The 11,868-nt window shown below is 33.6% G+C and overlaps 1 protein-coding gene across 2 annotated transcripts in view; it reads left to right on the plus strand.

Moving 5' to 3' along the window:
- The window catches only part of LOC102888647 (cytochrome b5 type B), a 24,166-nt gene extending 12,586 nt beyond the window's left edge, over positions 1–11,580 (plus strand). Inside the window, exons 4-5 of one of the 2 annotated variants that reach the window (XM_006909812.3) lie at positions 4,910–4,938; positions 7,955–11,580. In XM_006909812.3, the coding sequence (XP_006909874.1) occupies positions 4,910–4,938; positions 7,955–8,048 (123 nt within the window). In that variant the 3' untranslated portion in view covers positions 8,049–11,580. The remainder of the gene's footprint in view (positions 1–4,909; positions 4,939–7,954) is intronic. The other variant, XM_015587754.2, reaches the window with a different exon arrangement.
- Positions 11,581–11,868: the final 288 nt, after the last annotated feature.

Here is an 11,868-nt window from a genome sequence, read left to right on the forward strand (position 1 = left end):
GGATTTGTTATGGTTTTTTAAAAACAAATAAGATTGTCTCCGTAAAGACTTAACCTATTTTCTAAATTCATTCTAAAACTTCAGTTTAACTTTTGAAATCTAATAAATTTCACATATATTAGAAGCAATCTATATGTTAACATTTAAAGGCAGAGACATTTTCTCCTCCCAGATGATACTTTTGTTATACAGTTTTCTATTACACATACATAATGTATTATACGTATATAACATTCAGTTTACTTTCCCTTATGAGGGGAAACTAAAAAGAATACATTGTTTATAATTATGTAATGTAGTTGGTTATATGGTAAAAATTTCCTTTTAGGAGTCATTTAATATTCCTATCATACTTACAATGTAATTATTAAAGTTTGGAATGAGGAGTCAGTTTAGATGAGTAGTGATTGCCATTTATTGAAGAATTTTGTCAGGTTACTTCTTTCTTCCCTGTTTTTGTCTAACATTTATATTTTGTAATATAATCATCTGAAATAAAGCATAGAATGTAATGGCAAAATCATCTTGAAAGACAAAATACCCTCTCTGAGAGATCTCAAGGATTAATGTCTTCTCCTTGTAAATGCTCTATTTAGAAATGTTGTTTTGGTGTCAGAAGGACAAGATAACATTCTTTTTAAATTAGCCCTTCAATGTTATAACAAGTTTTTCATTTCTTAGGTTCCAGTAAAAATCATTTTATTAGCGTTTTAATTTTTTTCTTCAGTGATGTCATATATCATATCATAATGAGTTCTTGAGAGAGTTGTATAGAAATTTATTTTAGAGGATACTTTTCATCCTCAAATTTTGCCCTTATTTTTAGGGAAATATTTTTTTCATGACTGGGCTGACTCTAGGAATATATCCTTTACAAGACAGTAACTGTTAAACTGTATTCTCATCCAGAAAGAAATTTTAGTACATTGGAGCCTTCATGAGAAGGCTGTCTTCAAGATTCATACCATATGGTTGTGTCATAGTTGGGACTATAAAATGTTGAAATCATGTACTTTCAATACTCAAACTTTTCAGGTCATAAGATGAATCTGATAGTAAAATTCATATGGTGATAGATCATGTTATTAAAGTCCATTTTATTATGGGAGAAAAATCCTTTCTAGTAGTGTTTGAAACCAAAAGTTCTCACATTGTTTTCATAAGTTACTGGCCACGTGGATACCAACATGTTCTAAATAAAAAGCTGTAAAAAGTACCGGACCACCCAAATATTCGTTAAATTTACTTAAGGTGTCCTATGGCTTAAAAATCCACTGTTTCTAATTTTAATTACTTGAATCTTCGTGGAATAGCAAATATACAATTTAGAAATCGAAACATAAGTTCCTTATATACATTATAATATATTTCTCTTTCATTTAAACCTTTGAAAGTCTAAATATAAACTATTTAGGCTGAAAGTACTTTTATAATGACATGTCTATGTATTTTAAGCACCGTAATCATAATTCTGGCACATTGTTTCCTGTGTTTATGTCCTAGTGACAAAGTAACACCATTTTCAAGCGTGCATTCTCCCTTGTTTTCTATAAACAGGGTTGCATAGTGAAACCATTCCATACTGACTCCAAGTTCCCTCCCATATATTTGCCAATTATGACATTTATTTATTATTCTTTTATTAGTATTAAAGAGGGTCAGTACTTATGGCACAGTGCCTCTAGAATAATATCTGGAAAAACACATCTTTATATACCTGGTGTAGGATAGAAAAATCTACACATAGTAGTGTTCCTTCAGTCTTTTAGACATGAGAGAATAGCATTTCCTTCTCTCTAACCTTTAGAAAGCTGCTTTTGTAGGTTTTGCTAAAATTCCCTTGGGTCAAAAACAGTTTTAAGTTAATTGAATATGACTTTAGAGTTCAAGTTCATCTTGTCTGAGCCTTTTATTTTATAAGTGAGGAAATTGATTTAGCATTGAGCTTGAAGGTCTTAGACATAATTTCAGTTATGAGCCGTTTTATGAAAAGTTTACTTGGATGTTATGAAATATTATTTTCTTATATTCTACAAAGTTCAGATTTAGTATTTATATGTATATTAATATATTATTTATTTTATGAGGGAATTAAAGCTTTTAATGAGCCTTGAACTTTAGGAACCAATTTATTTAAACAGTTAATTTCTGTTAATTTTGAACTAAAAGCAGAGTAGACTTAAAACAGTTTGGTTGTTTGGAAATGTATTGCAAACTCCTTGGAGGATAAAGAAACATGCATATTAATTACTTGGTAAGGCTTTTGCTAAAATCTGGATTTGAGCTGCTGTCTTGTAACTAAAATCAGATAGTATTGCAGTTACTATTTTCCATGTCAAAGATTGAGTGTAGTCACTGTTCTCTTGACCAAGAATCTTGCATGTAAATTAAAATGTAGGCGAGAACATAACCAGCCAGATATGCCTGAACACCCAAAGGGATAAGTGAAAGTCAGTCATAAACTGTAGGAATTTCACTTAAACATCTGTTAGATTCAGCCCAGAGCTTTGGAGTGAAAATAAGCATTGGGGAACTGTGTATAGAGAGAACAGAAGGGTAGAGGTGAAGGAAGGTTTTGTGTTAACAGAACTTTTTTCTTTTTAATTTTGTAAATTTAAAAATAACTTATTTGGCTTTTTTTCCCGTACTTGGCTGAGGTACTTGGCTACTAAGAGCAGTGTCTTAAATAACTCTTTCATTATAGTTGATTAAAAGTGGAGTCACTGTAGTTTGGCATTTACTTGGCTGTCAGTATCCCAAAGAGAGGATGTGCTTCTTTCTTGTCTCTTTACTGCACTGTTTTAGGGAAGTTGGTCTTTTTGCCTCTGGAGACAGATTGATCTTAAAACAGAAGTTGAAATACTTGGTTAAAAAAAATGTATATTTTAATTTTTTATTGCTTATTAGAAACTATTAAAATTTCAGTATTTTATGGTGTTGATTCTCTGTTTTAATTAAGATGTATTCCTAAACGTGGAATTAATACTATTATGGTAGATATGTCTCAGATAACAGTAATCTTTCTGTCTTTCTTCTCTCAATTTGTTCACTACATTGTCTAAGGCTCGCTAGTTAGCACACATCTAGGGCTTTTGGTTGTAAAAGCAGTTGAAAGCTTTGAAATCTAGAGACTCCATTTATATGAACTATATATCTGGCTTTTAATGTGATTACAGATTAAGCTGCATAATACACATATGTAAACTCCATAGTGCTTTCATGTAAACCTTTCAAATTACCCCATTTTTTAAAAAAATACTATGTTTTTTGTTCTTTAAATCATTTGTGTATATGTGGATAAAGCATATAAGACCATGGACTTTTCTTGATGTAATTCAATTATTTCTTGCCTACTATAGGCAACATTATAAATTAATTTGTTGCACACACCATCATCACTTTCCAAATCTGTGAAACACTTGTATTTCTCAAAGATTGACCTCTGACATGTTTTAATTAGGATGTATTCCTAAACGTGGAATTAATACTATTATGATAGATATGTCTCAGATAACAGTAATCATCAAGGTCTCAAGGAAATATAGTAGTATATTAATATGGTTTATCTAAAACTTTTTATTAGAAGTTTTACTTTCCTATAGGCTAATTTCTTTCAGATTTGGGGCATGTATTCATTTGCATGACAGTATTTTGGATATATGAAATTAAAACTCATTTCATGGTCTGTTCTTCAAGTAGGCCAGTATGTAGGGTTTTTGGAAATTCTTGGAGATTATTGAAAATGATGGTTAAACAGAGTTAATATCTGTGCTCACACCCTGGAGTACTTTTACATATTGGCCAAGATGATATTTTAGGCAGCAGTAATCTATGTTAATGGGTTATTGTCCTCTGGCAATAAGTTAGCAGGCCTTTTGTACTGTACAGTTAATTAATAGAATCAATAACTTTATTTGATATTTACTTAATTTGAATTAAAAAAATTAGTAACAGCTTTATTAAGATATAATTCAGATCTCATCCAGTTTACCTATTTAAGATGTATAAGCCAAGAGTTTTTAGTATATTCACAGAGCTGCACAACCATAATCAGTCAATTTTGAAATATTTTCGTCATTCCAAAAAGAAACCCAAAACCATTAGCAGTCATTTTCAATTTTCCTTCAACTCTTCTTCCCCTGAGTCCTAGGGAACTAGTGCTCTGCTTTCTGCCTCTAAATTTATTTATTCTGAACATTTATTTATTCTGAACATTTCATACAAATGGACTTATAATATGTGGTCTGTTGTATCGTTCACTAGCCTAACGTTTTCAAGAATTTTCCATGTTATAGCATATATCAGTACTTCATTACTTTTTATTGCCAAAATTTCGTTTTTAAGATTATTTTGGTATTTTCTTTTTCTTCACTCCATTCTTCCCCTTTTCATTGTGAAATAAGCCCTCAGGTTACTAATTATAATTATTATGATTTCAGAGAGTAATCCACTTCATTTCTATAGGCCACAAAACAATCATCTGCATGCTCCAGAGCATTTCATAGTTAATCTAAAAATTATAAGACAAGAATTTCTATTCAGAATGTTTTCAGAAAATGTAATCTTAGCTACTGCCAGTGGCAAGCCCAACTGAACCAGGTGTATCATTGTGACTGCAAATTAGTTCATTTCAATATAGTTTGTTTCAATAGCATTATTTTTTACATCTAAAAAATGTTTAGGTGCTTTCTCTCTGCTTTCATTAATGGTTCTTCACTAGGGAATATCAGTATATTATCAGAAATAGAATTCCTGGTACTCCCATCACGTGTAGATTTGTAAACATCAAATTGCATGAAAGATGAAGTTCTCTTATTAGCTACAGATTTTATGTAGATATCTAAGATTTATGTACTGTGTTAATCTTCATTCTTTTTGTTTGTCATTTTTTGATATGCATCTTCTTTAGGAGCCTTCGAAAAATAACACATGCAAAAGGTTAGTATCCCCTTAACACACTTTCTTACACTCAACGTAATGTCTGGCAAGAGGTTCTTCCATGGGGTGAGGGGGTAGATGGGGTAAAAGGGGTCAAATATGTGGTGATAAAAAGAAATCTAACTATGGATGGTGAACACACAATGTAATATATATATATGGGCCTTACTGCTAAATCGTATACTTGAAACTTACTGGATTTCGTTAACCAATGACACCATAATGAAAAACAAACAAATAAATAAAAGAGGTTCTTCCATAAATATACATGTATGCATAACTTAAGGGTACAGTTTGACAGCTAGTTCTTTTTTGGCCAAAATTATTGTGAATTCAGTAATTCCTTAGTATTAGCAAAATTAATTTTTACAGTTTTAATCATTTTGAGTAATCTCAAAAGTTCATGCCTTGAGTAATTTTTAAATCTTGTGACATAAATTAAAGTCACGTTCAGTAAAAGGTTAGTATGCATGGACAAGTAACAGTTACTAAGTCAAGCCTAGTCTCTGCAGCTCAGCTCAGCTCAACTAAGCAACTTCCACTTAAAACTTAAATGTCATTTAATCCTCACAACCACTCTGTAAGGTAGGTGCTATTACTGTTTTGCAGAAGAAAAAATTATATATTGCAGTCATATTCAAGAATTTGGGTTTTCTCAAAGGTTTACTTATAAAAAGGCTTTTGCAGTAATATCAGTGATATAGTAATATTAACTCTGAAAGGTTTGAATTTATCATCCTTTAAGTGCCTCTACTTGAGATGACTATGGAGTCCTTGGCTTGTGAAAATCTTTCTAGAGATTATATGGAACTCTCTATTTTATCTTTCTGATGTCTCACTTAGTGCAATTCAGAGAGAGAAAATGTGTCTTTTTTCACCATAAAAGTATCGTGTCTTTTTTAATTTGAGGTGATGGACAGAATATTAGAAAAATGCAAACTTGAAGGAAATGGTTAGTAAATTCAGCTTCCTTAATATTAGGGATTTATTTTACGCTCAGCTAAATGCTTCATAAATAATTTGAAAACACAAACCACAAGCTTGCAATAGACTTATGCTACAGATAAAACTTATTAAGAATTATAATGCAGAATATGTAAAGAATTCTTACAAATCAATTTAAAAGCAGTAGAATATGAGAAAAAGACTTAAGCACCTTAAGGAAACAAATATAAGCCTATGAAAAAGAGGTGTAATTTCATTTGTCATCAGAAAGATGTGAATTAAAATCATAGGGTGTATTTCACACTTAGCAGATTGGCAAAATTTAAAAATTCTAGAAATCAGAAGAGTTGTTTAGGAAGTAGATCACCAAGATTCTTAGGCCCTCTTAGGGTAATATAAATGGGTACGATCACTTTGAAAAACAGTTTGACATTGTCTAGTAAGCTTGACAATATGAATGCTTGACCCAGCAATTCCATTTCTAGGGATGTACATGAGAAATGTGCGTACAAGTATACCAGGAAGCACATACAAAAATGTTGATAGCAGCATTATTCAAGCTCTTAAAACATGAGAAATAACCCAGATTACCATTCATTAATAAAATGAATGAATTCATTCTGGTATATTCATACAGTAGACTACTACAAAGCAATAAAAATTAATGAGTTACAACTACATGCAATAACCTGGGTGAGCCTCCAAGAAGAGAGTTCTTTCGTCGTATGGCCAGGATGTTGTTGTTGAACCTTAATCTCCTTTGGTGCAGTATAAATGCATTTTCTCTGGTCCTGTTCTCAGTGGCAGTTAAGTATCATGAAGGATTATGTGAGGATTGGTGGTCAACCATTCTCAGTCTTTTGTACTAAAGAATTTCTCTTCATTGCTTTCTCAAGGATCCTGCTTTTGAACTCTCTTGTCTCTTGTGGTTGCTCCAAGATTTCTGAATTCATGACTCTATGGGGAGATGACTTCCAGGTTCCCATGTGTCACATTACTGTTGTACATGCCAACTCGCTTTTTCTTTTTCTTTTTTTTTTTTAAACAAAGATACCTGGCTGATACTCTAAACTTGTCCAGAACAGCTTTTGCCATACTTAAATGTACAAAGTGCTAGGCATGTTTAGGCAAAAAGAATCATTTTTATTATTAAACCTCAACTGGCTTTATTGGCTTCAAAACCTTTTAATACCAAGGCTGCACATGTCTTAAGTAGAGGGGCAGCCTAGTCGTTTGGATCACGGAAGAATTACACTTTAAAACTAGCAGTGCTAATAAGCTCTATTGGAGAAGAATTATTTCAAGGAGAATGATGACATTCTGAAACCCCTAAGGAAAGTCTCATACAGGACTTTTTAAGCCAACTGCCGTTTACCTAACTTTATTAGAACTGTCAACATATTCTCTGTGTGTATGTGTGCGTGCACATGTGCACCTGTCTGTGTGTTCATTCTTATTTAACTAGAAATTAAGAGGATGGATTTGGAATCAGACTGCTTCACTAACTTCACTTTGTGATTTTTGGATGTAAAGCTTTGTATAAAATATATATAATAGTAGGATTTATTTCATAGGGTTGTTGTGAGGATTAAATTTAAAAAATACATGTGAGGCAAATATATTGCCAGTAGTTGTGTTAGATGTTATTGCTTCTAATTTTACAATTATATATGTGAAATGGTGGCTTTTTTTTTTTTTTTTGGTTTAAGAATGTTAATTGCAGAATATGTGAAAAACAGAGCACAAAGAAGAAAAATTTAAACTATCTATAATTCCATAACCCAGAAAGAACTACTATATGCCTTTGTAAAAACACATGTTGGTGTGTATATACATATATTTTTTGGTGTCTTACGATACATTCTGTTTTTAATCTTTAATCTTTTAAAAATTATCACTTAATGTTGTTACTCCAATTTAAATATTTGTTCATCTCTAATTACTGTGTGATAAAAGCAGTAAATCTAAACTCTTTGCTCATAAAAATATTAAAATGAGGATGCTGAAAGATAGGAAACATTTGGTATAAAATGCTCACTATTTTATTGTTTTTTTCCCCCCCAACTTCTAGTTGCTGGTCGTATTGGATTTTCCCCATCATAGGTGCTATCCTCTTAGGTTTCTTGTACCGTTACTACTACACGTCGGAAAGCAAATCCTCCTGAGGAGGCCTCGTTGAAGTCTGGAAAGCATATCTACTTGGGAGTGAAAACTAGAGACATGTTTGGAGGCTCCAGCGGTGCCCTGTTCTCAAATCCTGCCACTTGTATTCTTCCCCCTTGGAGCCCAGATGGTTGGACAGACATCCACCTCAGACCTGGGGACAGTGCCCTTCTTTCTCAGAGCCTTACTCTAAAAGCACCTGCTCATTGTTCTGAATCCTTGCCAATGTTTCCATGAGCACCTTTATATTACAAAGTTTTCTGTTAATAATTGCAATCCATATGTCCTAGTGATATTGCCCTTTGGTAAAAATGCCTGCTTTGCAGTATTTTGCACATTAGACATTCTTAACATGGCAGCACATTCTGGTTTTGAAGCTTTCCTTTTTTCAAAGTAAATATTAGTATTTTTTAATTCTGACTTAATTCTGTTATTTGTCATAAGGGGTTTAATTCATGAAGTAAAGTTGCATACCTATGATGTAAACCACAGCTGCCAAATGGTCTTGTTCCTTGTTTATATTTGGTAAAACTAGAAAGAACTATGTGATTATCTCCATCCTCCTAAGCTAGTGTAACAGGTAACTCTAGCCACCTGCTAAGTCCACCAGGTGGTGCTGGATAGAGATGCTTCCCTTTTATTTCTTGGAATGGAGAACAGGGAAAGGGAGAGATGAATTGGGATGATAGGGTGAATTCATAGCAATCTTTCTTTTGAAAAATATTGAGAAATACTACTATAGGGCAGGAGTTTAGAAAAAGCACCAAAGACTTCATCATTTACTTTTTGGTTTGGCGCCCATTTCTAGCCATCTTTTTTCTTTTTTTTCCTCCTAACCATCTTATATTAGTAAAATGTAAATTTGTGCTTATGTCTGTAGAGATTTACCAGGGATTTTTACTGCTTTTTTGTTTATTGATTAGCACAGTTTTTATTCCTTGTTTTAACAAAAGTAGTAAGGGACTCCAAATTGATTAGAATTAGACATACAGTATTTGATCTTCTGTTTGCCCTGTAAAATAACTTGCATAGTCAAGTGGCATTTGAAAGGTGCGGATGATGACAAAAGAATGTTTTCCATTTTATCTGTTTTTTACCTCCATGGCTCCAATTTGTGGTTTTGTCGTTTTTCCACTGAAGAAAAAAAAAAGAGCTGGTATTTTTTTTTCCCTCAATGAGTGTTTCATTGAGGAGTAGGTTATTACTTAGAATTATGTTACTGTTTCTCTTTGGTTCAGGAATTTCTTTGGCATATTTGCCTTTACTTTTATTTTCCCTGTGGAAGTACCTGAGGAGACAGTACACTGGCTGTTTTCTACTAACAACTGTGGTGATTTTTCTCCCTTTCCTTTGAGGATTACCAGTCTCTTCTGAGCCATTGTCATATGCAGCAGGGAGCCGTGTGGTTCAAGAAATACCATGTTCACTCTTCTGTGTCTCCTCCCCGATTCCTGCTTGCCAGGGACTTGACAAGACAGGAAACTGCCCAGCAAACCAGTTGCCCAGGCAAACTATTTAAGAAAAAGTTCAACTCAGGTCTTGTATCCTGTGATTTAGCAGTTGAGTGAATTCGGAATTCATCAAAATAATATTACCCTTGTATTTGCATGCTTGGATATGACCTTATGGAGTAATTTTTTTTTTTTGATTTCTGGATGACTTTTATATATGAGGGGTAGGGGTATAGTCAAACTTTTTATCATTAGAAAATGTTTTGTATGTGTTATATGATGCCACTTTAAGATAATTTACTGGAAAAAAAATACTTTGGTTATTGTGTAGCAAAAGTGGTGTGACTATTAATGCTGAAGACAAGGAAGGGTTGCCTTGAATAAGAATTGGCATAATTGACATAATATAGGTTGCATGATTACAGCTACATTGGGGTAGAAGTAAAGAACAAAGGAGCATTGAGATAGAAGGGGAACAGTCAAGCCTAAAACTAAGCCAGAAGATAACTTGGATCAATCAAAAGTGTATTGGCAGTCTCCAAAATTGAATGAAAAACATCTGGCTTATAAGAAACATTAGAGAACAATCGTCTTAAATAAAATTGGTGTTTTTGGTATTTTTAGCATAAACACCAATGCAAAGGTGTGTTTTTCTATTTCACATTGGCTGATTTTTCCTGTTTATATCTGGACTTGTTTTTACTCAGAGCCAGAGGAAAAGATTTTTAGACTTTGTCTCTACCATCCATGAAATCCATCCAATCCCAGGGCTGCTTTTGATCTACCGCTAATGTGATGTCACTTTATATTATAAAAACCACTTTTGGGTCCATTTACTATTATTCTGCTGCCTACATAAACAGCCAGGTAAAAGAGCTTATGTGAGAGTTTGCAGAGGTTTCTCTAGAACAATAAATTAACACAGTATTTTAGCCAAATCCATCAAAAAAGACTTCTGTTTTAAGAGGTAGACTCAAATTACTGACAGTCTCAACATTGGTAGGTCATGAAAACCCCTCTGGAGCAAGTGGAGCCAGGCTCTGTTGGCTGACCGTGCCCCCTAACACTGGTCTCTGGGCTGTTTGTTTATTTCCAAGGAAGATTACTTGCTGCTGCACACCATACTGTACACGTAATGACTGGGGACCACAAAAGGAGGAGATGAGTGAAAATTTGTGCCACCAAAATAAGGATGTCAGTGCCGAGTCTCCAAATTTTCTTAGCTCCTGTTTGGTTTCCAAATGGCTTCTACGTTTGTAAAGACAAGAAAGTAATGGGAATAGAGTTTATATTGTGTTCTTATGTGACCACTTAAGCAGAAACAAAAATCCATCGGGACCTATAATTTGGGCGTGTAAAGTTCTCTGAGCAGTTGTCATAAATGCATATGTTGTGAAATAAGAGCTTGGTCGAGTTTATACTCATGTAGTTCTGACGTGGAGCAATGAAAAATGCTTTCAGGCCAGCTACATCATTACTCATGGTATCTAGTGCTGAACATCTCAAGTGTTAGCTATCTGGTTAAATCCGATTTTAGGAGATTAAAATGCAGAATGTTAATGTTCATTACTTCCTTCCCTAGGAGAAATGGATTTAGACATGTCTTGTCTCAACAAGAAATTGATTCTTTTTTAACCATCTCGTTCAGTGGCCAAATAATCACGAAAGTAACGAGAAGTTTGGTTACATCCGGCTGTTGTGCTGTGAAAGAGCCTGGTTTAGAATTTGTGGGGCGATCTCAGAAGGAGGTTCCAAGAAGCAGAGGGCGTTAAGTTACCTGCCCTCCATCTAGCATCTTACTCTTGTGAGTTTTATGAGCTGCTCTTGGCCCACATTTATATGCTACATTTGTTATTTTGGCGAAATACTACTACGGTTATTTAACTTCCTTTCTTTTTACTTCACCCTTGACTGTGAATGAGTAATGTTAACATTCCTTTCATGTATTCAATAATGGAGTTTGTTTACCTACTTTATTTCAGCATATTTTGAACAAAGATCTTTGTCTCTTTCTGCTGGAATGTGCGCATAGTGAATGTTTGTTAGAACTACACACAATAAAGATACTGTTTTCCTTTCCTCACCCTGACTACAGTTATTTTTTTTTTTAATTTTTAAGTATTTTTTTAATCTTAAAGTAGAAGTTGTTGGCTCTGTAATCCTCAGGTGTTCTGGAAGAAAAGATTTTTAGAAGCATGAAAGTCACCTGTATCTGCGTTAATAACTGTGTGTAGCATAATGTGGGAAGTTCTGGAGTTCTTCAAGATTCCTCCTGCAGCTCTTCCCTTGAAGTGAGTTGCTCATTTGGAATCATGAGAGACAAAAATCAAGACTTTTGCTGTATTGATGGATGCGAAGTGGCAACCAGGTA

Source organism: Pteropus alecto, unplaced genomic scaffold (genome assembly GCF_000325575.1).
Source record: "Pteropus alecto unplaced genomic scaffold, ASM32557v1 scaffold42, whole genome shotgun sequence".
Classification (NCBI taxonomy): domain Eukaryota; kingdom Metazoa; phylum Chordata; class Mammalia; order Chiroptera; family Pteropodidae; genus Pteropus; species Pteropus alecto.